This window comes from Entelurus aequoreus, linkage group LG12 (genome assembly GCF_033978785.1).
Source record: "Entelurus aequoreus isolate RoL-2023_Sb linkage group LG12, RoL_Eaeq_v1.1, whole genome shotgun sequence".
Classification (NCBI taxonomy): domain Eukaryota; kingdom Metazoa; phylum Chordata; class Actinopteri; order Syngnathiformes; family Syngnathidae; genus Entelurus; species Entelurus aequoreus.
Window position 1 is genome coordinate 36,833,216 of NC_084742.1, and position 27,617 is coordinate 36,860,832.

General features: G+C 41.7%; 3 protein-coding genes across 8 annotated transcripts in view; all 3 read left to right on the forward strand.

Moving 5' to 3' along the window:
- Positions 1–23,101, forward strand: part of htr2cl1 (5-hydroxytryptamine (serotonin) receptor 2C, G protein-coupled-like 1) — a 218,888-nt gene extending 195,787 nt beyond the window's left edge. For all 3 annotated transcript variants that reach the window (XM_062065908.1, XM_062065906.1, XM_062065907.1), the window contains 4 exons: positions 4,172–4,372; positions 19,711–20,022; positions 20,089–20,324; positions 20,811–23,101. In XM_062065908.1, the coding sequence (XP_061921892.1) occupies positions 4,172–4,372; positions 19,711–20,022; positions 20,089–20,324; positions 20,811–21,392 (1,331 nt within the window). In that variant the 3' untranslated portion in view covers positions 21,393–23,101. The remainder of the gene's footprint in view (positions 1–4,171; positions 4,373–19,710; positions 20,023–20,088; positions 20,325–20,810) is intronic.
- On the forward strand, positions 8,892–10,356 carry LOC133662170 (uncharacterized). 2 transcript variants are annotated; one of them, XM_062065913.1, is made up of 3 exons: positions 8,892–9,412; positions 9,478–9,594; positions 9,731–10,356. In XM_062065913.1, exons 1-3 carry the CDS (start codon positions 9,004–9,006, stop codon positions 10,033–10,035), a joined length of 831 nt encoding a protein of 276 aa, XP_061921897.1. In that variant the 5' UTR covers positions 8,892–9,003; the 3' UTR covers positions 10,036–10,356. The 2 variants fall into 2 exon arrangements, with proteins under 2 accessions (XP_061921897.1, XP_061921896.1); XM_062065912.1 differs by having other exon boundaries at positions 8,892–9,594; positions 9,691–10,356.
- A 2,589-nt stretch (positions 23,102–25,690) lies between the features above and the next one.
- Positions 25,691–27,617, forward strand: part of zgc:109889 (uncharacterized protein LOC553542 homolog) — a 37,927-nt gene continuing 36,000 nt past the window's right edge. For 2 of the 3 annotated variants that reach the window (XM_062065909.1, XM_062065911.1), the window contains exon 1: positions 25,693–25,895. The gene's annotated coding sequence lies outside the window, so the exon portion shown is untranslated. Of the gene's footprint in view, positions 25,896–27,617 lie in introns of all 3 variants that reach the window. The other variant, XM_062065910.1, reaches the window with a different exon arrangement.

The window sequence follows — 27,617 nt, forward strand, 5'->3', positions numbered from 1 at the left end:
CATCCTGGGTAATTCCTCTTAATGCGAACTAGGCATCCATAATTGTTCATCCAAAAAATGGCCAACTTGCAGCTACGACCATTAGCCGTGTTGTAAAAACTCCGTGTTGTTTGCATTGCGTGGCCTGTGTTGCCAGTCCTCATTGCTCACTAATTTTGTGTGGAGTTTTATTGGTGTCGACGATATAGCCACTTCATCTACACTTAGCATTGCCCGGACAGCTGCTGATAGTTAATAGCAGTCACAATGTGTTATTCGTATAGCCAGACCTGTGCTTACTTCCGTACCTGACTGTTTTGGCTACAACTGTGACAACCTCTGAGGAAGGCAATAGTTGTAGCCAAAACCGTCAGGTAGTTCTGGCTATAAGAATAACAAATTGCATAATTCTTTGAAGACCTAATGAACCTCTTTGGATTACTGATAGTCTTGTTAGCATTAAGTGGCTCCCCAATTTGAAGATGTGTTTTGATGATGAGGCAGAAGTTGAAGATGAAGTGGATCAAAAAGTTATTTTGCCCAAATTTGGTCAACTTGATTAACGTGGTGATGACATCGTTGCGCCAAGATTAGTGATCTGTCATTAGCACCCTTAACCTAGAAATGGAAGTCCTGCTTGATGAATACTTCAATCACTCTCCACAACATAATAGAAAACAAGAGAAATACTGCACTGTAATAAATATAAGACATACATAAACCTATTTTAACACTAACTTAAAGCCAAAAATATTGAGGACATGCTTTTGGAAAAATATAGTAGTGAAGCCGTAATAATAGAAGCGCGATGGGGCGAGGGACGGCAAGCAAAGTCCGTTTTTACCGACCAGAGAAAATGCATACAGTTTTTTTGTTGGTTTTTTTTCATTACATTTTTATTGACATCCACTATCAGACATTCCTATCCATTACATCATGTTTGCATACATCATATATCCATTGTCTGCCCTAATTGTCAAAATAGGTTTTTTTTATATCCCGATGCCACCCCAACCTCCCCACCCCCCAAATAAAAACAAAAAAGCAGCAAGAAAACAAACAAAGTAATAATAATATTTACAGATAAATCAATTAAATAAATAAAATTGAATAACAATGATAATAATAGTAAATTAATGATACTAATAATCAGAAATAAAATTAAATATAAACATAGTAAATATGAATTAATATATATATATATATATATATATATATATATATATATATATATATATATATATATATATATATATATATATATATATATATATATATATATATATATATATATATATATATATATATATATATATATATATATATATATATAATATAGGGAGTAATCTTTTTATTTTTTTAACAGTAAAATCACCAATTTGAGAAAATAAAATTAGGCTTATAGGGCGTGACATAATTGACCCAGTTTTCCCAGTATGAAGTAAATTTCTCCGATTTATAATGAATAAAATCAGTTATCTTCTCCATTTTATATTTATATCATACAGTTCTTATTTTTCATCTTTTCTGTTGTTGTGGCTGCTCGTCTAATGGGACAAGGCTTTTATCCTGACAGGACAACAAATTTGTGGAATAAATGCCATGTCGGGGCCCTCACTAAATGATTTGTCTTTCAATTTATGTATCTGGCAGTCATTCTGACGGGCCAGCAACTCCCAGGGGAAAACATTCATGATTAACTCTGTTTGGGCAGGGAACAACGGCGCGTCGTCTTTTGTGCCATTCTACCCTTTCACTAAGTTTAGAAGAAAGAAATGTTTAGTTGGTTTGCAGCGACACCGTGTCTAGTAAGCCTGGGGAGGATTTGGAGTGTAGGGGCCAAGCTCACCATCTTTGTTCCGGTTAATACCAAAAGCGTTCTAGAAGAAAAATGGAGAAAACTACAAATGTGCGCTTCATCCATTAACGGTGTTACAAAAAAGATCAATTAAATTGATACGTAATTTTGGACATAGAGAACATACAAACCCTTTATTTATTGAGTCAAAAATATGGAAGTTCAATGATTTGGTAAAATTTCAAAGAGCTAAAATGATGCACAAAGCAATCTATAACCTGCTACCCAAGAATGTACAACAATTCTTCTCAACTAAAAGGGAGAAATATAACCTCAGAGAGAAAACTAATTTAAAACATTTGTATACTCGTACAACACTAAAAACCTTTAGCATATCAGTATGTGGAATTAAATTATGGAATGGATTAAGTAAAGAAGTTAAACAATGTACTGATATGATCCAGTTTAAGAGGTTCAAATTAATAGTGCTTGCAAAGTACAAAGAAGAAGAATTATGAGAAATACCTTCAACCTTCTTGAAAATGGGATATTCTTTATCTCAGTATGTTTATCATGACTGACTTAAGGCCTACTGAAATAAAAATAAAAAATTTAAACGGGGATAGCAGATCCATTCTATGTGTCATACTTGATCATTTTGCGATATTGCCATATTTTTGCTGAAAGGATTTAGTATAGAACAACGTTGATAAAGTTCGCAACTTTTGGTCTCTGATAAAAAAAAAACCTTGCCCCTACCGGAAGTAGCGTGACGTTGTCAGTTGTTCACTCCCTCATATTTTCCTATTGTTTTCAACGCAGCTAGAGCTATTCGGACCGAGAAAGCGACGATTACCCCATTAATTTGAGCGAGGATGAAAGATTCGTGGATGAGGAACGTTAGAGTGACGGACTAGAATGCAGTGAAATACTTTTTTTTTTTTCGCTCTGACCGTAACTTAGGTACAAGCTGGCTCATTGGATTCCACACTCTCTCCTTTTTCTATTGTGGATCACGGATTTGTATTTTAAACCACCTCGGATACTATATCCTCTTCAAAATGAGAGTCGAGAACGTGAAATGGACATTCACAGTGCCTTTTATCTCCACGACAATACATCAACGAAGCTCTTTAGCATGAGCTAACGTGATAGCATCTGTCCCAAATGCAGATAGAAACAAAATAAAAAAATCCCTAACTGGAAGGATAGACAGAAGATCAACAATACTATTAAACCATGTACATGTAACTACACGGTTAAAAGATCTCAGCCTGGCAAAGCTTAACAATGCTGTTGCTAATGACGCTAAGGCTAACTTAGCAACTTAGCAACCGGACCTCACAGAGCTATGCTAAAAACATTAGCGCTCCACCTACGCCAGCCAGCCCTCATCTGCTCTGCTCATCAACACCCGTGCTCACCTGCGTTCCAGCGATCGACGGCGCGACGAAAGACTTCACCCGATCATCCGTGCGGTGGCCGCGGCTAGCATCGGGTAGGCGTCTACTATCCAAGTAAGTAGTCCTTGTTGTGTTGCTACAGCCAGCCGCTAATACACCGATCCCACCTACAACGTTCTTCTTTGCAGCCTCCATTGTTTATTAAACAAATTGCAAAAGATTCACCAACACAGATGTCCAGAATACTGTGGAATTATGAAATGAAAACAGAGCTTTTTGTATTGTATTCAATGGGGAAGGCATACCTCTGTTCCCCGGGCTACGTCACGCGCATACATCATCCTCCAAAGGCTTTTTCAACCGGAAGTTTAGCGGGAAATTTAAAATTGCACTTTATAAGTTAACCCGGCCGTATTGGCATGTGTTGCAATGTTAAGATTTCATCATTGATATATAAACTATCAGACTGCGTGGTCGGTAGTAGTGGGTTTCAGTAGGCCTTTAATTATCTATTACAAGAACTGCTGTATTAATCATTCAGTGATGTAATTGCGCTACAAAAAGAAGTCAGTAAATGAACATTTGTATTTGTAAACGCTCTAAAGTGGGAAAGTGGGAAAGGGGTAGAATTAAATAAGCTTTGCTTCTTCCTACTCCTTTTCGGACACGATGTAAAGAGAAATGATGTGAAATTGTGTGATGTATTATGCTGTAAGTGTGTTCATGTTCGAAATAAACTAAAGAAAGAAAGAAAAAAGCCATTACAAACAAACTTGGCGAGTGCCACACCTTCACTGTGGTTCGACGTGAACATGACGGTTCATTAGACGCCACAGCGGGCTGATGACAAGCACTTTGGGCTCCTCGTTAAGTCTTTATTCCTACCTGCCAGCATAAGTTTGTCATTCTGTCACCACTTGCTTGTCTCCAATGAATGCAATGCAACAGGAGTCTGAACACTGTTAAAGCAGTCGTCCTTCTGCCTTCCCAGACTACGCCTGGCCTCTACCCAGCGCTTTGTGCCCCATCTGGATCTACTTGGATGTGCTCTTCTCCACCGCCTCCATCATGCACTTGTGCGCCATCTCCCTGGACCGCTACGTGGCCATCCGCAACCCGATTGAGCACAGCCGCTTCAACTCCAGGACCAAAGCCATGATGAAGATTGCAGCCGTCTGGACCATATCCATAGGTCAGCACTTCGAGTTTGTGGAAAGTGCCACAGAATGTGTGCTTTGACTTCCTGCTTCTTGATTTTCCTGCAGCCAATTCAGGCCTCACACTAGCAGGACTGAAATAATTGTTCTTTAACCCTTATCGGTAAAATTAGCCTGATTAAAGAAGTGAAAGAGCACCTTAAATTGCACCTAACCACCGCGGGTGAGCTTTTCCACTCTCCAAGCATTAATCCCACACTAACAAGAAGGACCTCACTTGCTTCTAGAAGCAGGCAAAGAGCCCTAACTGCACTTTTAATGACCGCCCCAGGATGAAAAGACGACAAATCTCAAACAAAATAACGATGGAAGCGGTTATTATGAGAGTGAACAGGAGTACTTTATTGTGTCATTAAAGGTGGAAGGAAGCTTCGATGAAGGATGTTGTGAAGGACAAGTTTTCCTTCTGCTTCTGTGTGTGTGTGCATGTTCTTGCATTTCTACTAGAGATGTCGGATAATATCGGCCTGCCGATATTATCGGCCGATAAATGCTTTAAAATGTAATATCGGAAATTATTGGTATCGTTTTTTTTAATTATCGGTATTTATTTAATTTTTTATTTTTTTAATTAAATCAACATAAAAAACACAAGATACACTTACAATTAGTACACTAACCCAAAAAACCTCCTTCCCCCATTCACACTCATTCACACAAAAGGGTTGTTTCTTTCTGTTATTAATATTCTGGTTCCTACATTATATATCAATATATAACAATACAGTCTGCAAGGGATACCGTCCGTAAGCACACATGATTGTGCGTGCTGCTGGTCCACTACTAGTACTAACCTTTAACAGTTAATTTTACTCATTTTCATTAATTACTAGTTTCTATGTAACTGTTTTTATATTGTTTTACTTTCTTTTTTATCCAAGAAAATGTTTTTAATTTATCTTATTTTATAAAATTTTTTAAAAAGGACCTTATCTTCACCATACCTGGTTGTCCAAATTAGGCATAATAATGTGTTAATTCCACGACTGTATATATCGGTATCGGTTGATATCGGTATCGGTTGATATCGGTATCAGTAATTAAGAGTTGGACAATATCGGAATATCGGATATCGGCAAAAAGCTATTATCGGACATCCCTAATTTCTACCCTTCTTGACACAACAAGGAAAAGTACCTCCCATATGAGGACCACCGGTGAACAAGTTAGGACATAAATCATGGTCCCAATACGGAAAACCATTGCATCTAATAGAGAGCCAAATACTAGAGTCCGTGAACATTGCTCCAAAGTCAGAAATTTTTTGTTGATTTAATGTGCATACAAATGTAAACATTGACAGGTGCAAAGGCAGCAATATATGATAAATAAGACGGCAGCTAAAGAAGGACTTCCCTATTCATCCCCGAAAAAACCCGCCAAGTGAACAGCTGATTTTACGACTTCCGGTGCTGACGTAAGACAACCCGCGTCCCATATGTGACCATAGGATGAACAAATACACTACGGTACTAAGACCATGGTGGCCATTAACAGTTAGCTTCTACAGCTGGATTTCCCAAAGTGCGGCACAGGGGCCATCTGTGGTCCGTGACTCATTTGTCATCGGCCTTAAGCACATTACAAAAAACAAAAAATAGATATCTCATTTGCACCCCTTGTGTGTCGCTTTTAAAAGTGCTCCCCCTCTGGTCAACATATGAAATAACAGGTGTGTGTAAAAATTTGAAGTGCTCCCCCTCTGGCCAACATATGTAATAACAAGTGTGTGTAAGAAATTGAAATGTGCCCCCTTTGGCCAAAATTTATAAAATAAATATGTATATGGAGACATACTGTAATAACTTGAAGTAAATAATGAAGATTAAAAACCAATTGCAAACAAAATATAAATACAAATAACTAAAAGCAGTCTTTTTCTCAGAGTCGACTTTTTTCTTATAAAATTGGGAACAATTTCTCATACTTTCTGTTTCTGTGATATTGAAATTTTTTCTCGTAAAATTATTTTTCATATAAAATTCTGACTTTTTTCACAATATTGAAATTTTTTTGTTCTTGTAAAATAGTGAAGTTTTTTAGGTAAAATTATGACTTGTCATAATTTTGCCAAGTAAAATTTTGATGATTATTATAATATTGCCAATATTTTAAAGTGTTCTTATAAAATTGTGACTTTTGCCAAGTAAAGTTACGACTCTTTTCATAAAATTGCCAACATTTTAGAGTTAGACTTAGACTTCCTTTTTATTGTCATTCAAATTTGAACTTTACAGTACATATAAGAACGAAATTTCATTTCATCAGCTCATGGTAGTGCAGGATAAAAAAGCAATAAGGTGCATATATAAATAAATAAATAGGTTACTGTACAGATAAATATATTGCACTTTTTCACATGCGTCCACGTTTATGGATGTATGTTATATTGTCTTTATTATTCCAGCGAGTTCGTCCATTTTGGGGGGAGTTGAGGAGATTTTTATGATGCGTTCAAGAGTCTTACGGCCTGAGGGAAGAAGCTGTTACAGAACCTGGAGGTTCTGCTTCGGAGGCTGTGGAACCTCTTTCTAGAGTCCAGCAGTGAAAACAGTCCTTGGTGGGGGTGGGAGGAGTCTTTGCAGATTTTCTGAGCCCTGGTAAGGCAGCGGCTGGATAGGAGGAAGAGGAGTCTTGATGATCTTTTCCGCCGTCCTCACCACTCTCTGCAGAGACTTCCAGTCTGAGGCACTGCAGGCTCCAGTCCAGACAGAGATGCTGTTGGTCAGCAGGCTCTCTATAGTGCCTCTGTAGAATGTGCTGAGAATGGGGGGAGGGAGCTGTGCTCTTTTCATCCGACGCAAAAAGTGCATGTGCTGCTGAGCTCTTTTTACAAGAGCTCCGGTGTGTAGTGACCAGGTTATATTGTCAGTTATCTGCACCCCCAGGAACTTGGTGCTGCTTACGATCTCCACCGCTGTGCCGTTGATGAAGAGTGGAGCGTGGCTGGACTGGTGCTTCCTGAAGTCAACGATGATCTCCTTGGTCTTGTCGACATTCAGGACCAGGTTGTTGGTTCTGCACCAGTCAACCAGATGTTTCACCTCCTCCCTGTAGTCCATGTCGTTGTTGTCACGGATGAGGCCCACTACTGTTGGGTCGTCCGCATACTTCACAATGTGGTTGGTAGTGGACCTGGCGCAGCAGTCATGGGTCATCAACGTGAACAGCAGCGGACTCAGGACGCAGCCCTGGGGGGAGCCGGTGCTCAGGGAGATGGCACTGGAGGTGTTGTTGCCCACTCTAACAGACTAGGGTCTGTCTGTGAGGAAGTCAAGCAGCCAGTTGCATAGGGGGGTACTGAATCCAAGGAGGCCAGTTTGCTCACCAAGTGCTGCGGGATGATGGTGTTAAATGCTGAGCTGAAGTCCAGAAACAACATCCGCACGTGTGTGTCCTTTCCTTCCAGATGTTCTAAGCTCAGTTGGAGTGCAGAGGAGATGGCGTCCTCTGTGGAGCGGTTAGGGTGATAAGCAAACTGGTATGGGTCAAATGTGGGGGGAAGTCTGGAGACAATATATTCCTTTACCAGCCTCTCGAAGCACTTCATTATGATGGGGGTGAGTGCAACTGGGCAATAATCATTGAGGGAGGAGATTGTGGGTTTTTTAGGCACTGGATTGATTGTGGCCGTCTTAAAACATGATGGTACCACAGCCTGGGTCAGCGAGATGTTGAAGATGTCTGTGAGAGCTGGTCTGCACATCCCTTAAGCACCTTGCCTGGAATGTCATCAGGTCCCGGTGCTTTCCGGGGGTTCACTCTCCTCAGGGTTTTCCGGACATCCGCTATGTCCAGGTTGAGCGGCTGCTCATCAGGGCGAGGGATGGATTTTCTCGCCGGAGTGGTGTTAAGTTTTTAAGATTTCCTTGTAAAATTGCGACTGTTATTGAGTAAAATTCCAACTTGTATCATAATATTGCAGAAATGTTCAGTTATGCTTTTAAAATGTTGGCTTGCGTTGAGTAAAATTACGGCTTTCATCATAATACTAGAAGTAGGCATTTTTCGGAGGTCTCAAGAAGGTAACAAATACAAGAAAGTGTGTGTGTGTGTGTGTGTGTGTGTGTGTGTGTGTGTGTGTGTGTGTGTGTGTGTGTGTGTGTGTGTGTGTGTGTGTGTGTGTGTGTGTGTGTGTGTGTGTCCAGTAAGATTTTGTTTGTGGCAAACAAGTGTCCTTAAAAGACAATGGACCGTTGGGGCAACATCCAAAGCAATTGTTAGAAATGACCCCCATCTAAATAATGGAAAATGAAATCAGTCAGCCACAGGCAGCATGAATTATGTTTGAATGATACTTTTTATTAGAAATGGCTACGGCGGACTTCCGGTTAAGATGTGAAGGAGGGAGGACGCGTCCGAGCGACTCTCCGTGAATTTGACACTCAAATTGTATAAAAACCACATATTGTGAGGAAATTCGAGTTGAAAGGAGAACATAAGTGATTATAGGCACACTATGGCTTCGCGGGGCGGCAAAAATCCACAGCAGGGGATAAAGGCGCACTTTACTCGGCATAGTAAAACTACCACTACAAACAGTGGGACTAGCTTAGCCTCTCCAGCTAGTAGCTCTGTAGCTGCTAAAGAGGCTAATGCTGGTAGCATGACCGCAGCCAGCCTACCCCCAGAAATGGAGAGCCTACACCGACTCATGACCGCATCAATGGAGAATATAATAGCTCCGCTGAAGAGGACCATGGATGAAGTGAAGATAATTGTGGAGGATCAAGGCAAAAGGATCGTCGACTTGGAAGAAAACGCAACGCAGCTAACTGAACGAGTCACCGCTCTTGAGGCTATATGTGAGCAGCTCTTGACCCAGAACGAGTCACTGAACGAACGCATGGAAGACGCCTCTAACAGGTCTAGACGCTGCAACCTGCGCGTCACGAACGTACTACCGAGTCCTGGGGAAAGGAACGACTGTGTTCAATTCATGCAAAACTTTTTTGCCACAGTACTTGGGGACGTGTTCACCGAGCCACCCATACTAGACAGAGCGCACAGGATCGGTAAGGAAAATCCGGGGCCCAACCCGAGGCCTAGAGTGATGATTGTCCGCTTCCATTACTTTCAGGACAAGATGCGTGCACTACGGGCAGACAGGAGCCTGCTACAATGGAAGGGACAGAAAATTATGCTCTATCCAGATTATGCGCCAGCTACTGTGAAACTTCGTGCCACATTCACCAAGGTAAAAGCTCAAATGTGGAAGAAGAATGTCCGATTCCGCCTCGTCTTTCCAGCTGTTTTAAAGGTGGAATTTAAAAACAAAACGCATGCATTCAAGACCGCTGATGAAGCACAACGATTCTATGACCGGCGTATAGCCAGACTCCCGGACATGGAGAGAAACACAACTACCAAACCAGCGAGAAGAGGGCGCGCCACCACCCAGGAGAGAGGCGACACCGGCCGGGAGAGAGAGGAGGAGAACGGCGCTGGACTAGGCAACGAAGAGGATGGAACGCACGGGAAGAACGGTCCGGGAGGAGAGGACGAGGCGATGGGAGGCATCAGCGTGGAAGGAGAATATAACGACGAGGTGAACGACGGCGAAGAAGAAGACGGCGGCAGCGGCAGCGAGTCCGGAGACAACATGGGGGCTCTGGACGAGAATGACGGTACTGAGTAGCATTGATCCGAGAAATGGGGTAAGAACACCACTACAACTGACACTTATGTAAATAGACACATCCACGGTTGCCTGCCAAGGAAATGGACACATTGAAGGGAATAGACTGATGGGAAACGGACAGAGATTTACTTTCTTTTGGACTTTTGCAAGAACTTGGGACTCACGGGGGGGAGGGGGATGGTCAGGGGAAATAAGGGAAACGCTGGTATGGTTTATTGGTTTAGTCTATGTTTGAACTCTCATTCTATAAGATATTAGATCTGGAATCAGATAGAATACAAACCTTTTTTTTTGTTTTGTTCTGTTTGTGTGTGTGTGTGTGTATGCGGGTGTGGGTGTGTGTGGGTGTGTGCGTGTGTGTGTATCCATTCATACATATGTGTGTGGGTGCGTGCGTGAGTACCCACATCAGGACATGGATCGTGTGTGGGTGCTTTTGTGGGAATGTGGGCAAGTTCGCATGTTTTTGTATGCATATGTATATGTGAATGGGATTTTACGTGGGTATCTGATAAACATTTAGAAGCACTACATGTTTGTAATGATCCTTTATGTATTTTACTGTAAACCTTTTTTATTTATGTTTTCCACGGAGGGAGAGAGGAAAGATGACGGTATAAGGGAGAATGTATAATATTTAAGGGACTAAATTGGTTGAACATTGGATATCATACAGGCGACAAAACATTATGGAACCTGATCTGTACAGGGTTCAACTTGAATATCTTTTCATACTCTTGTGTACTAAAAGAGGGATTTGGAAGGCATTTCCCCTTCGTCTCAGCTCGATTGTTGTCTCTGCTTTCACCACCTATTTCCCTCTCTCCCTCTATATTTTTCTATTTGTTTATATTTTTTATTATTTTCTATTTTATTACTCAGTTGTACTGCATATATGTTGAGGATGAGACCGATCTATATATACATCAATATTATGGATAAGTTGTTGACTTTGTTTTACACTGGACATGCTAGCGTAGAGGGGCTCCCCTGTCCTCGTTCCCGGTGGGCTTGTCTCCGGGGCGCTGTGGTGGGTGCTGCCGTAGCTGGGTCGACAGCCGGTTTAGTGTTGTGGTGCTGCGGTGGCGCCCGTTGGGGCGCTCGGGAGACAGGTCTATACGTACCCTGGTGCAATGGAAGTAGTTTGATATGCGAAATGAATACTACCACATTCCTTTTTTCAAGTGAATATATGCGTGGTTGTGGGTGAGTGCGTATATGTATTTACATGTATGTGCACATATAGGTCCGCATATATATTACCGGTTTTTTTCTGTTTTGTTTTTTTGTCTCTCATGTTCAAAAAAGAACACTGGTTACTAGGTAGTATAACTAGGAATATGCTCTCTGTCCTGATATAGATATAATCCCAGAGATTTAACTTTGATATAGAATCATGAACCGTGGATATTGATACTTTTTGTTTTCTTATTGGAACATTGACTTTTCTCCTATATACCCTCTTAGGGGTTTTTGTTTATCTTTTCTTTTATTCTAACTCACAATGTTATGGTTGAGGGACCTGTGTAGAGGAGAGTCGCTCGCTGTGCGATAGAGATAGGAAATGGTTAAAGCTAGCCAGGTTGAGGATTGGAGAGGATCACGCGAGCGAGCCTCTGTACCTTGGGGGTCATCTTTTGTTTCTTGTTTTATTTTTATTTTTATTTTCTTCATTATTCAAAAAAATTTAACTGAAACATGCAACAGACGTGATACAGGGAAGACAGAAAAAGTACGAAAGGAAAACCTTTATGCAAAGTAATGAAGTAAGGGTGGTGTCATTGAATGTTAATGGGTTAAACAATCCGATTAAGAGAAGCAAAGTCTTGGCTAAATTCAAAAAGGAAAAGATGCAGGTAATATATTTACAGGAAACGCACTTATCTAAACAGGAACATGAAAAATTCAGGAAACTCGGGTACAACAATACATTTTACAGTACATTCTTAAAACAGAGTAATAGGAGGGGTGTCGCCATATTAATATCGAACTCAGTTAAATTTGAATTAATCAAGGAAATATGTGATAAAGAGGGGAGATATATAATAGTGAAAGGGAAATTGGAAAACCAAACAGTAACGTTAATTAATGTCTATGTCCCCCCAGATAGCGGTAAATCCACGTATGAGAAAATATTTGATGTTATTAACAAAGAAGCAGAGGGGGTTTGGCTGTGTGGAGGTGACATTAATCTGACTTTGAATTATAACTTAGACACGACAAGCACGATTAGAAGTAAGGAACACATTAGCAAATATGTGAACATAATGATGAAGGAATTGGGAATAATAGACATATGGAGAGAACTACACCCGTTGGAGAAGGACTATACTCATTACTCAGCACCACATCAAATGTACAGTAGAATAGATATGTATCTGATGAACAAAGAAGAAATACACAGAGTGAAGGAGTGCAACATAGGAGTAACGGATCTCTCAGACCATAGTGCCATATACTTGACAATTCATCTAAATAGTAGGAAGAAAAACACGTTATGGAGATTGAATGTGGGCATCCTGAATAGTGAAAGTGTGATAGAATCAACAAAAAAAGATATAACCTCATATTTAGAAGAGAATGATAACGGGGAGGTGGAGCCGACAATTTTATGGGATGCTCTGAAGGCGGTCTTAAGGGGGAAGTTGATAGCTCAAACATCTTTTATGAAAAAGGCAAGATTAGAATTATATCAAAAACGAATCGGAAAATTGAAAGATTTGGAACAACAACATAAAACAGTGGGAACCTCTGAGATAATGGATCAGATTAAAGACATGAGAAAAAAAGTAAACGAAATGCTTATGGATGAGGTCGAAAAAAAGACCAGGTTTGTGAAACAAACATACTACGAGGGAGGCTCTAAAGCAACAAAGATGTTAGCTAGGAGACTGAAAAAACAACAAACATTAAATAATATTCACAAAATAAGGGACCCCAAGACCAACAACCTATTATACGATCCAGAAGCGATTGAAAACGTATTTGAAAAATATTATCGAACACTATATACACAACCAGTTGCGGCAAGAGAGGAGGAAATGGAACTTCTCTTAAATTCATTGGACCTGCCTTCATTGGGAGTTAGCCAAAACAAGATGCTAAACGCTAATATAACAATTGGGGAAATTGAAGAAGCAATACAAAGGACCAAAAATAACAAATCCCCGGGGACAGATGGCTTTAGTGCCGAATTTTACAAGACATTTAAAGAAGAGTTGATTCCCTTATTACAGACCTCCTTTAATTACACCCTTAAAAAAGGAAAAATTCCCCCCTCATGGAAAGAAGCGATTATATCAGTAATACATAAAGAAGGTAAAGATAAAGAAGACTGTAACAATTATAGACCTATTTCGCTACTGAATGTGGACTACAAGTTGTATACATCTATTATTTCAAAAAGGTTTGAAAACTTTATGTCGGATCTAATAGAGGACTGCCAAACTGGATTTATTAGGGAAAGACAAACTCAGGATAACATAAGGAGAGCCTTACATTTAGTTGATGAAATACAGAAGACAAAAACAAGTGCTATGCTCGTGAGTGTTGATGCTCACAAAGCATTCGACAGTGTAAATTGGTTATACCTGTATAAAGTAATGGAAAGACTAGGCTTTAACAAAAAATCAGTACAGATAATAAAGTCACTATACCAAGAACCATCAGCTAGAGTCAAAATAAATGGAAGTCTTTCGAAAAGCTTCAAATTGGAGAGGTCTACCAGGCAGGGTTGCTGTTTATCCCCGACGTTATTCGCATTATTTATAGAACCATTAGCCCAACTGATTAGAGAAAACAAGGAAATTAAAGGTATACAGATTAGACATAATGAACACAAGGTGGGGCTTTTTGCAGACGATGTACTGATCTATCTCCGAGATCCAGAAGAAACATTCCCTAGATTAATGAGAACCCTCGAAGATTATGGACGATATTCGGGGTATAAGTTAAATGTCACAAAAACACAAATATTATTGTTAAACTATAACCCCTCATTAGAAATTAGAGAGACGTATAAACTAAATTGGGACCTGGAAATGGTCAAATATTTGGGAGTTAATATAACAAAGGAAAGAGATAAACTATATGAAGCCAACTATGGGTCGATAAATCTGAGGCTTAAAATGGATCTGGAGAGATGGTCAGTGCTGTGTCTGGACTTAAGCTCAAGAATAGAAATAATCAAGATGAATGTGTTGCCGAGACTCTTGTACTTGTTTCAATCCCTACCAGTAGCAGTACCACAAATACAATTTGATGAGTGGGATAAAAATATATCGAGATTCATATGGGGGGGTAAAAGACCCAGAATTAGGTTCGAAACTCTCCAGCTGCCCAAGGTAAAAGGGGGAATGGCATTGCCAAATCTGAAAGAATATTTCCATGCAGCCCAACTTTGGTATCTAGTATGCTGGTGTAGACCAGAATACGAAGCGAAATGGAAGGGAATTGAATTAGACCAGGGGAGAGATCTTATCCAAAACTTGTTGGCAAATAAAACAATAGAAAAGAGAGTAGAGGCAGAACTGAGTCCGATTACTAAATTTACAATTGGAATTTGGAATAATATCTCAAAAAAATACAAATTAGAGGATGAAAGAAAGATACTAGGATGGTTGACACGTGATCCCAATTTCAAGCCTGGGTTCGAAGATCATGGGTTTAAACAGTGGGAACGAAAAGGCTTGACGGCAATGTGCACACTGTTGGAAGATGGGCAGATGAGGAGTTTCGAAGACCTACGGGCGACATATGATCTAGACAAACATGAGTTCTTCCGGTATTTACAGATAAGGGACTACTATATTAAAAAAATTAAAAGGGCATCAATGAACCCGCTAATTAGAATAATGGTACAAGCTTATAATAATAAAAAATGTAGAGTGATCTCAGCTGTTTACCAGGGATTGATGACAAGCAAGGGGACTTCAACCATGTACATTAAAGAGAAATGGGAAAGAGGATTTGGGGAGCAGATCACTGAAAAGGACTGGTATAATATTTGTAAAACGCAGTGCACGGCCACGAGTTCTAGGGTATGGAGGGAGTTTTGCTGGAAAAACATGACTAGATACTTTATAACTCCAAAAATAAGCGGAAGAGTCGCAGCAAAGAAACAACCATGTTGGAGGCTATGTGGAAATATGGACGCTGACCACGAACATGTGTTCTGGAACTGTCCCAATATTGAAAAATATTGGTATGACGTGTGGTCAGTGATAAAAGAAGTACTACAATATGACATTCCAAAAACAAGTATGATACTATACTTGGGAAACTTGACGCAGGAATATATGCAATTCGATGATTTCTATTTAGTCAAGGTTTTGTTAGCAGCCAGCAAAAAGGCAATTACAAGACTGTGGCGTAGTAGCAGCTCACCGACCTGTGAACAGTGGCTGTGCATTGTGGAAGAACTATATGTAATGGAAAGATTTACACATAGACTCAGAATACAGGAGGAACTATTTCTTGAGAAATGGACAAAATGGACTGAATACAAAACTCAGGAAAATGACACCACAAATGCTTGATATGGAATATAAATTGACTATGTATATATTGTAAGATGTTGACCCTGTTGATATATGTATGCATGTGACAGAATAAAAATTTAAGTTTAAAAAAAAAAGAAATGGCTACGGCAACGGATTTTTGCATTCAACCGTACATATACGAGCTCAAGGCTGACGGGAAAGCGAAGAAGAAATTAAACTGAGCCTTGAAATTAAAGCATCTCCAAGGTGTGTTTTTTTAGCTTTCTTGTTCAGCGTAACAAAGCTGTAAATGCACAGGCCACATGTTATGTCTGCCTTCTATTTGAAATGACAGATGTACATCCCTGCATAATACGTACGCTGTAAAACATCTGCCAAGGTTTCACAGCATTTACCAGTATTTTTTCCACAGTAAAATGTCGTAAACAAAATGTACTGTGTCATTACGATAAATGACTGCAAAAATGACGATGCCCTTATATTTCGCAGCAATTAACTGTTATTTCACGGTAAAATACTGTAATCATATAGTCCTCTGTAATATCACAACACATTGCTTGTGAAGATATTTCACAGCAAATTACTGTAAAGTAATAGTGTGAAAAATTATTAGTAAGCAATTTGCTGTGAATTCTTTTTTTTTTTTTTTTTTACAGTGTAACATGTTTATCTCCGGCGTCTGTTCTTAATACAGTGGAACCTTGATTCACGGACAACAAGTCCATATTTTAGTAAAAGTTTGAACACTTTGAACCTCAGAGTACTGTGCAGTAGTATTTATCAAACAAAAACAACGAGGTGATGGATCATTTTCCTATTTAAAGGGGTCATTATGATTATTATTAGATTTTTCTTACATTTAAAAACCTTCTTTCTGGTCTAGATAACGTGTAATGGTGGGTCTTTGGTCAAAATGTTGCACAGATTATGTTTTACAAACCGCTTTGACCGTTTCTTCAGGATCTGCGCTTTGTGGGCGAGCTTATTTACGTGCCTCTACTTTGACTGCGTCTTCTCCCGGTCATCTCTGTTTTAGTTTTTAGCACTTCCATAGCGAGTCTACTGACAGATATGAGTTAGAAATATACGTTAATTTGTTTTAGAAATGGCAACAGCGGAGGACGCGTGTGCATGTACAAGCCAGTTTGCACCACAACAAAAGGATGGCAAAAAAAGTATCGTCCACACATTTAAATCAGGACTTTGAGAAGGCCATTCTAAAACCTTAATTGTAGCCTGATATAGCCATTCGTTTACCACTTTTGACGTGTGTTTGGGGGTCATTGTCCTGTTGGAACACCAAACTGCGCCCAAGACCCAACCTCTGGGCTGAAGATTTTAGGTTGTCCTAAAGAATTTGGAGGTAATCCTCCTTTTTCATTGTCCCATTTACTCTCTGTAAAGCACCAGTTCCATTGGCAGCAAAACAGGCCCAGAGCATAATACTACCACCACCATGCTTGACGGTAGGATTGGTGTTCCTGGGATTAAAGGCCTCACCTTTTCTCCTTCAAACATATTGCTGGGTATTGTGGCCAAACAGCTCAATTTTTGTGTCATCTGACATCACATGGACAAAGATAAGACCTTCTGGAGGAAAGTTCTGTGGTCAGATTAAACAAAAATTGAGCCGTTTGGCCACAATACCCAGCAATGTTTGGATGAGAATCACTAAACGAAGAAAGGTGCGGTGAACGGTGCTCAATAAGTGGTCAGTTCATAGCAGGACGACACAAGAAGAGGAAACCAAAATAGGAGCGCTGGACAAGACAAACACTAACATAGGGAAGACAACAAAAACAACAGGACATGACCTACAAGCACGGGTCATAATAACCTATACGGTTTGAATTTAAATTTCCGGCACTCTTATGGATCCAAATACACAAAAACGGGTGACAACGGGCAAAACGTTTTTTTTGCACAATAGGACCTTTAAAAGTTGTTTATTGGTGTGTGGTCAAATGTGACATGGTAGCCTACATAGTACGGATATCGTCAATGGTTTATAATCAGTGTCCCAGTGCTAAGTAAGTTTTTCAACCAATCTTGCTCAAACTTGTTGGTCCACTTAAAAGGTGTCCACTTGAAGTTCTGGTGACTTTGCTAAATATCATACACCTGTAGTTACAGTGAATGTTTTGTTAAATTTAGTGAGTATTTTGAATCACTCTGACATAGCGGGTTAAATAACAGCGCCACCGTGTGGTGTATTTGTTTGAAAACAAACAGCACAGGCAAGCATTGACCTTTTAGTGTGCATGTCTTTCAGGAGTAGAAGAGTCACAGTGGGGTGATTGTATGGCTGGAAGACAAATGTCCTCTTCCCAAAGCTTCCTACATGTTGGACCATTCCTAAAAGGCTTTTCACAGATCAATACATGGGGATTAACAACTAAACATCCAACACACTGTTTCCCTCAGGGGTGAAAACATGCACGTTTGACTTGGAGGACATTTAAATCACAATGGCCTGTCTAGGCTTTGCGTGACGCTGATGATTGACAGTGCCTGCCATTTGTACGGATTAATCGACAGATTGAGCCGGTCAGCACCTGAGGGTGGGAGAGCTTTCGCATTGTGGGGGCGGTTTAAAGCTACACATCTTGATTGTGAAACGCAGTGGATTGTGCTGTGGATTGGGTTTTTGTGCCACTTCCTATGCACTGATTTTTGAGTCAATTTTTGCGTGGTCTTTTGATGAGATGATGATCAATGACTTCCTGCTGCATGAGAACAAAGGACAAAATCAAACTTGGAGGCTCCTCTGAAATTAAGTCACACTGATGCTTTTAAGTCCCTAAACAGTCCCCTCCCATAAATGTGTATAGTAAAATGTAAGATGCTACTTCATCCATGGCAAAACAAATTTAATGTTTAGATCTTATTTTTCCCATTATCACTTTCTCACTGAGTACAAAAACACAAAGTATGTAACATTCCACATTCTATTTACCCCTTTGTTCCAAAATGGTACCTCTCGTAAGTGTTTTTTTTTTCTTTCACATCAAATTATTTGAAGTACTTCAGAATCAACTAGAAGCAATCTAATGACAAAAACACAGAATTAAGGTGCAAAGTGGAATATTTAGAATGAGGTTCTTAAAACCTTTTGACATCAGTTAAGCCGATTTAATGCATTATTGTAGCAAATGAAGGTTTTTACAAAAAGCGTTCCTTTACGTCCCCAAATCAATCAATCAATCAAAGGGTATTTATATAGCCCTTAATCACAAGTGTCTCAAAGGGCTTTACAGGCCGCAACGATCAGATCCCACATCAGGGCAAGAAAAAACTCAAACCAATGGGATACAATGAGAAACCTTGGAGGGGACCGCAGATATGGGTGGGGCGACCGGTGCAATGGACGTCGAGTGGATCTAGTCAATAGTGTGAGAGTCCAGTCCCCAACTGATGCATAGATGAGTGGTCCACCCCGGGTCCCGACTTTGAACAGCTAGAGCGTCATCTGTGGTCACCTAATAACCTCTCCACGCAGGAGAGGGGGGCAGAGCAGAAAAGAGACGGCAGATCAACTGGTCTAAAAGGGGGGTCTATTTAAAGGCTAGCGTATACAAATTAGTTTTAAGATGGGACTTAAATGCTTCTATTGACAATTATGCCTCTCATAATATTTTTCACCAAATCCTGGCCAGGTTTTCATTTACACCAGGGGTCCCCAAACTTTTTGACTCCGGGGCCGCATTGGGGTAAAACAATTATATATATATATATATATATATATATATATATATATATATATATATATATATATTTATTTATTTATTTATTCATACATATATAATCCTCGCGCACTAATTGACTTAAAGAGCGCACTTGCTGCATGTCACGTTATCTATGGTAAAATGCATTTTTAGACAATATGTTTTGCCTGAGTGGCTAGGAGACGGTAGAAAATGGACTAGTAAGGACAAATAAAAAAAAAAAAATAATACAAAAAATATTATTTTTTTAAATTTTTTTTTTTAAATTTGGGACTTCCCGCGGGCCGGATTTTGGACGCTGGGGGGCCGTATCCGGCCCGCGGGCCGGAGTTTGGGGACCCTTGATTTACACAGTTATCCTCGTTTGAGGATGAAAACAATGTGTATGGCACCAGAAGCCCTGCGTAGGATGGAAGCTAACAATGTAAGATGTGTCGTCAATGCAGGTGTTTCCATGCCCATCCCGGTGATCGGCCTTCACAACGAGGACAAGGTTTTCGTCAATGGCAGCTGTGTGCTCAATGAGGAGCGCTTCATTCTGATTGGCTCCTTCGTGGCCTTCTTCATCCCGCTGGTCATCATGGTGGTGACGTACGGCCTCACCATCCAGGTGCTGCAGAGGCAGGCGACTGTCTTCCTTTGTGAGGCCAAGACGTCCTCCCAGCAGCCTTTGCAGCCGCCCGCCATCAGCGTCACCTTGCAGGCTCCCACCTTCCACATCCCGCAGATCCACACGCACGCCCCGCCGGAACCACAAGGTAAGTCTCTGGAAGAAATCTACCTTAAACGGCTGTATTCTTAATTAGAACCTCCTTCCAAAGCAGAGCTGAAACCGCCGGCCACGCAGACCCGCCGCAACTCCCTGAGCTGTCTAAGGGGGGCGGAGCCTGGCATGCTACTCAGCGCCTCCACGTCGGAGAGCATCAGCATCGTTCCCAGCTCGGAAGCCGCGTCGCAGCTGAGCTCTCCAGCCGCCGGGCCCGGGAGGAGCGATGCCTCAGGTTGCCATGGGCGGCGGGGGATGATGCAGGCTATCAAGAACGAGAGGCGGGCCTCCAAGGTGAGAATAACCGACAAGCTGCATGCATGATCATCATCAGTGTGGCTCAGTGGCCGCCCTGAGATTAGTAGGTCGTGAGTTCAAACCCAGGCCGAGTCATACCAAAGATTACAAAAAAGGGTACCCATTACCTCCCTGCTGGGCACTCAGCATCAAGGGTTGGAATTGGGGGTTAAATCACCAAAAAGTATTCCCGAGCGCAGCCACCGGTGCTGCTCACTGCTCCCATAACCTCCCAGGGGGTGAACAAGGGGATGGGTCAAATGCAGAGGACAGATTTCACCACACCTAGTGTGCGTGTGACTATCAGTGGTACTTTAACTTTAAATGTGAACAAACTGACTTTACGATTACCCGTCAGCAGTTTTTCTCGCAATCACTTGCTAGTCTATTGCATAATTTTTTAGAATATTCAAAGGCGTCTCAAGATTTTGAAATGTACAATCTACTACAGTCCACCTTTTTTCCTGGTCATCCTTCCTGTAGGTGCTCGGGATCGTCTTCTTCCTCTTCCTCATCATGTGGTGCCCCTTCTTTATCACCAACGTCACCTTCGTGCTGTGCGGCGGCTCCTGCAACGAGTCCCTGCTGCACGACCTGCTCAACGTCTTTGTGTGGGTGGGCTACATCTCGTCGGGGGTCAACCCGCTGGTCTACACGCTCTTCAACAAGACCTACAGGAGAGCCTTCTCCAGCTACATCCGCTGCCGCTATAACGTGGGCGCCAATGCGGCGGCGCAGGGCGGGAAGAACCCACTGGGCGGTGCGACCACGTCGTCGTGTCCCTCGCACGCCGTCACGCCCCTGCTGGCGGACAGTCACAGGAAGGAGGGCGTGGACCGCAACAGTAACTGTCGCAACGGCGGGCGGGGGGGCAACGGGCGGCTAGCGGTCGACTTGGAGGACATCACGGACGACGGCACCCAAATGGGGGGCACGTCGCAGAGCCTCTCGGAGTACCACAACGCGGGCGCCCTGTCGGAGACAGAGCCAGAGACCGAGGTGGAGCAGGAGCTGTCACTCATCAGCTACAGCCCCGCCTCCCGGATGCACACAAGCAGCGTGTGACCTCGGCCACAGACCGCATGTCCCAGAGGGGTCAAAGGGCGCCATTCATATGAATCAAATGTACTTTTTTTTTTGCACGTGTTCAAACCAGCAAAGGAATGAGATTGTCCTTTCTGAATAAAAAAAAAAAAAAAACAGTATGGAATTTAAGAGAATCTCTGGTCTGACACCGCCCTCTGGTGGGCACAAGGAGAAGGCAGCAACTCCAATCGCCTGCAATGTCCTTACAATAAAAAACTAAATTAGAGAGCAAAAGGAATGAATAGATAATTATATTAGGTTAGATGAATCAGAGCTATATATACTGTAGGTATTCCTCACGTTTGCAAAGTGAAATTGAGAGAAACAACACAATGGTGGTGTGTCGTTCTGGAAATTGGCTTTTGAAAAGGCAGTCCAAAGGTCAACGTAGAAATCTTCCTTCAGATGAGTTGATGTCGCCTCATTCATGTTGCCCACAGCGGAAGTGACCGGCACCATCTTTATCGGGCCGGGAGATCAACGAGCAGCGGGTTCATCAGAATGACAAGCAGGAGTCAGCTGATTGGGATTCTATGCACCTTCTACATGAACCACCACAAGGACTGACGACGCCCGACTTTGTTTGAGCCTTAAGGAGGTCTGCAGGAGGAGGGGCCGATCACAATGTCACTGTTTTTGTGGCAGCTAATGACTACAAGTGTTTTGTTTTTTTCCCAAAGTGTGAGACAGGGGAGGTGCAGCAGCTTGGGAAAAATAAAGAAATACATATTTTTCAAACCCTCCAAGATTACTATAGCTATTTGTCAGGGGAGTCCAAATTTTATTCCAGCGAGGGTCTCTTCCAGAAAGAATTGAAGGATATGGGCGATATAGGGAGACACATTTGATACGTTTTGTACTTTAAACATGCTCAAACTAATCCAATGGTATGCTCAGCTAACATAATAAAACATTGACATCTTTACCAATTATCCCAGCAGGCAGAAGACATTAAAACAATGTTGAGAACTTGTTGAATTAGATCCTGACATTGAGCAACTCAAACCTAACGTTGGAACATGCGTTTCGACGATGCTCTACCATCTGAGCCGCACCACCCATGGCTTTAGACTTAGACTTCCTTTTTATTGTCATTCAAATTTAAACTTTACAGCACAGATAAGAACGAAATTTCGTTACATAAGCTCATGGTAGTGCAGGATAAAAAAGCAATAAGGTGCATATATAAATAAATAAATATATATAAATAATATATAAATATATATATATATATATAAAATAAATCAATATATATAAATATATAAATAGATTACTGTACAGATAAATATATTGCACTTTTCCACATGCGACCATTTACGGTGAAATTATTATCATATTCTGGCCATTTTAAATTGAGTTTGTTAGCATTTTTTGTAAAAAAAAAAATAATACACTGTCTATCTAGAGATGTTAATCACATTTTTTTTTAAGTCAAAAACCTAACTAATGCCTGCTCAGTGGCCTTATGGTTAGAGTGTCCGCCCTGAGACTGGGAGGTTGTGAGTTCAAACCCTGGCCGAGTCATACCAAAGACTACAAAAAATTAGACCCATTGCCTCCCTGCTTGGCACACATCATCAAGGGTTGGAATTGGGGGTTAAATCAAGTGATTCCCAAGCGTGGCGCACGCTGCTGCTCACTGCTCCCCTCACCTCCCAGGGGGTAAACATGGGGATGAGTCCAATGCAGAGGACAAATTTCACCACACCTAGTGTGTGTGTGACGATCGTTGGGACTTTAACTTTAAATTTGGTGATTTCCCAACCAAGAACGTGGATCCAACCTTAGACACCAACGTTGTTTCAATTTACAAATACAATTATTTTGCAATGTTGTTTCAAAGTCAGTTTTAAAGGACATGTATGTATAATCAACATATCAATGTCTTGTGCCAGCTGGGATTCAATGTTATTTTTACAATATGCCGAGGGACAAAAATTGACCACCAGGTCACACTTTGGACACCCCTGACCTATGTCAATATGGGATGAGCAGAAATCTTCACAGATCCAGAAAATCTTTTTTTGTTTTCCTGGATTTTATTTTCCAAGGGGAGGCTCACTGTGCCACACTTTGAAGAATTATCCTATGGAAGCATCTGGTTTACTGGCAGAGTCTGAGCCTCCCTCATTAAAACTTTATTTTTGTCATCGTGTATGCCAAATGCTTCCAGTCCAAGTCAGAGACAACGCGTCTGCAGCAGCGTATGAAGAGAATGTGGCGTCCTTAAATGGAAACTTACAGGATTTTTTTGGTTGCCAAGCAACAAGATAAAAGCTGTATTTCCCATCTAGGACACTCAACAACAACAACAAAATATTCAAAAAGCACAGCAATATATATTTTAGACTCCATTCAACTCTGCCAATAAACATCCTGGAAGAAGTCAGAAATTGGCTCATGTACTTCTTTTTTTAATATAACATTTTTTATTGTAACTCAACACATCTTGCGTTTACACAATTATCACCAAGCAATGTATGCATTTATGTTTCTATAAAGTGGGATGCCGCAATGTATTTGTTAAAAAGATGATTTCATAGTGTTCTTTTTTCTGAGGTTTTTGTCAACGAATAATAAATAGATGCTAATTCAGTGGTTCTTAACCTGGGTTCGATCGAACCCTAGGGGTTCGGTGAGTCGGGCTCAGGGGTTCGGCGGACGTCAAAACACACCCGACTCATCGTGTAAATACAAACTTCTCCCTATCGGTGTATTACGGATACGGCAACGGCTGACTGATTTGCAGGTGTGTAATTTGTTGTGAGTTTATGCACTGTATTGGTTTTGTTTTTAAACAAGGTGATGTTCATGCACGGTTCATTTTGTGCACCAGTAAAAAAACATGGTAACACTTTAGTATGGGGAACATATTCACCATTAATTAGTTGCTTATTAACATGCAAATTAGTAACATATTGGCTCTTAACTATTCATTATTAAGTACTTATTAATGCCTTATTCGGCATGGCCTTATTATAACCCTAACCCTCTAACCCTGACCCTAACCCATACATGCCAACCCTCCCGATTTTCCCGGGAGACTCACGAATTTCAGTGCTCCTCCCGTAAATATCCCGGGGCAACCATTCTCCCGATTTCCACCCGGACAACAATATTGGGGGCGTGCCTTAAAGGCACTGTCTTTAGCGTACTCTACCTGTCTTCACGTCCGCTGCTCCTCCAAACAAACAGCGTGCCGGCCCAGTCGCACAATATTTGCAGCTTTTACACACACACTTAAGTGAATGCAAGGCATACATGGTCAACAGCCATACAGGTCACACTGAGGGTAGACGTATAAACAACTTTAACACTGTTACAAATATGCGCCACACTGTGAACCCACACCAAACAAGAATGACAAACACATTTCGGCAGAACATCCGCACCGTAACACAACATAAACACAACAGAACAAATACCCAGAACCCCTTGCAGCACTAACTCTTCCGGGACGCTACAATATACACCCCCCCCCCCCCCCCCGTCCCCCCCGTCTCTCGAATTCAGAGGTCTCAAGGTTGGCAAGTATGCCCTAACCCAAACCAAATAACTCTAAATGAAGTCTTTATTACTTAGAATATGTTCCCCTAATGTCCAAATAACTCTAAATGAAGTCTTTGTTACTTAGAATATGTTCCCCATACCAAAGTGTTACCAAAAACATATAACTTTGTCTTGAATTTGAAAAAATATATATATATATTTTTTTTTTCACTAAAGAAGGGTTTGGTGAATGCGCATAGGAAACTGGTGGGGTTCGGTACCTCCAACAAGGTTAAGAACCACTGTCCTAATTTCATTAGAGCCGTCGTTGTCAGTGGAATGAAATCAGCACCATGGACAGCTGCTGTATTTTGAAAGAAACAGCGGCGCCCAGTGGAGGTGCCATGTCACAGCAAGCTGGCTGTCGGGTGGGCGGTGGCCTCGGCTACTTTCGGCAAGTCCCGGAGCTCTTAGTCTCTCGCATGCGCCCTGATGCCTGAGGATTCCGGGCCTGCGTTAAGCGCGAGGTGAGTCCGTGCAGACATGGCGGCTCTCGACAACATCCTCCTTCAACATAAAGCTACGTACACCGTCGTCAAGCCACGACAGGCCAATCTTATTTCATGTGCATACATCAGTTGTAATACTTCCATACTACGTTTGATATTGTGGCGGTGTTTATGTATTTTCTTCATAGGGAAGAAACGATGTGGCCTTTACGAACTTTTATTGTGAAATCTTCCCCGGAAGTCTCATCTTTATTGAAGCCCATTGCTCTCGGTGCTGGTCAGGTCGACGCAGGCTGCCGTGGAAACGACACGACACACTGCCACTCAATCCACGATTGTTCTCCTCTAAGGCTCCACCTCTTTATCCCCCCCCCCCCCACGTCCATCCATCCTTTTAAAACATGGACGATGTGAAATGAGCCGCGTGGAAGGGCCAGAGGACATCTCCAGGCTTCTGAACGAGTGAAGAAGCGCAGCGAGAAAGGTAATTAAAACGCTTTAACGAACCAAAACACGCACACACCTCATTTATCCGCAACACCCCCCCCCCCACACACACACACACACACACTCAAACAAACGCTATGTACGTGCTTGCCGTAATCGTGGCCGTCGTCAAATCCCCCCACCCCACCCCACCCCACGCACGCAGTCCTCATTGAGATTGACAGCTAGGTGAGGAGCGTGCCTGGCAGGGCTGGACCGCGCGACGTGTCAACCTGCGGCGCGCACACACGTTTTCCGCGTAACCGCACACGTCATGATTGGTGCGTGCGTGTGTTTACCAATAACGTGCAGTCTAACGCGACATGTGCCCGTGGAAACCTCCAACGTGGACGTGAGCACGTGTGTGCATATTCCACACAATCACTACTACAAAAAAAGGAGAGAAGAAGAGGCGGATAACTACTGCGGTCATCATTTGCCGTAAGTGCGCAATGGCAGGATAATGACTTTTGGGGCAGGGCTCTAGGCTGTCAGAATGTGCACCCCCATGAACTAAGGCCCTGATCTACTGAGATCCCAAATAACAGGTGCTAAATAGCATGTGCAAATTATAAAACCCCACGTACTATGTGAGCTCGATGGCAGTGTTTTTCAACCACTGTGCCAGTGCCGTGGGACATTATGTTATTTCACCTATTTGGGTTAAAAATATTTTTTGCAAACCAGTAATTATAGTCTGCAAATGATGTGTTGTTGTTGAGTGTCGGTGCTGTCTAGAGCTCGGCAGAGTAACCGTGTAATACTCTTCCATATCAGTAGGTGGCAGCTGGTAGCTAATTGCTTTGTAGATGTCGGAAACCGCGGGAGGCAGAGTGCAGGTAAAAAGGTGTCTAATGCTTAAACCAAAAATAAACAAAAGGCGAGTGCCGCTAAGAAAAGGCATTGAAGCTTAGGGAAGGCTATGCAGATACAGTATGTTGAAGAGGTTAATTTAGCCTACCAATGTGTTGATTTGTATAGGCTAGTAAGGTAAAGTTTTGTACCTGACAAGTTTCGGCTATGTTAGTGTGATGTCATCTGTGACGTGTTATATGGATTGTTCCATCCCACCTGAAGTGGTGGGATGGCGGTGTCCCCTGGTGTGCGCCTGGGGTAGGGCGGGGCGGGGCGCCCCCTTGTTGAAGCAAGGTAGCCGAAACTTGTCAGGTACAAAACTTTACCTTACTAGCCTATATAAATCAACCATTTATAAATAAAGGCTATGCAGAACAAAACTACAACTGAACTGGCTACAAAGTAAACAAAAACAGAACGCTGGACGACAGCAAAGACTTACTGTGGAGCAAAGTCGGCGTCCACAAAGTACATCCGAACATATGACAAGCAACAATGTCCCCACAAAGAAGGATAAAAACAACTGAAATATTCTTGATTGCTAAAACAAAGTAGATGCGAGAAATATCGCTCAAAGGAAGACATGAAACAGCTTAAGGAAAATACCAAAAAAAAGAGGAAAAATCCACCAAAATAGGAGTGCAAAACACTGCACACAGGAAAACAGCAAACAACTTTAAATAAGTCACGGCGTGATGTGTCAAAGTGTACTGTCACGATCTGTCACAAGACCAGGAACAACCAGGAATTCTGGAAACTCCTGGAATTTTTTGAAACTTGGAAAAAAGGACATTTACATTTCCAGGATGGTGGAATGTGTTGAAGGTGGAATGGTTTGAATTGGTTGAAAAATGTGGAAATGGTG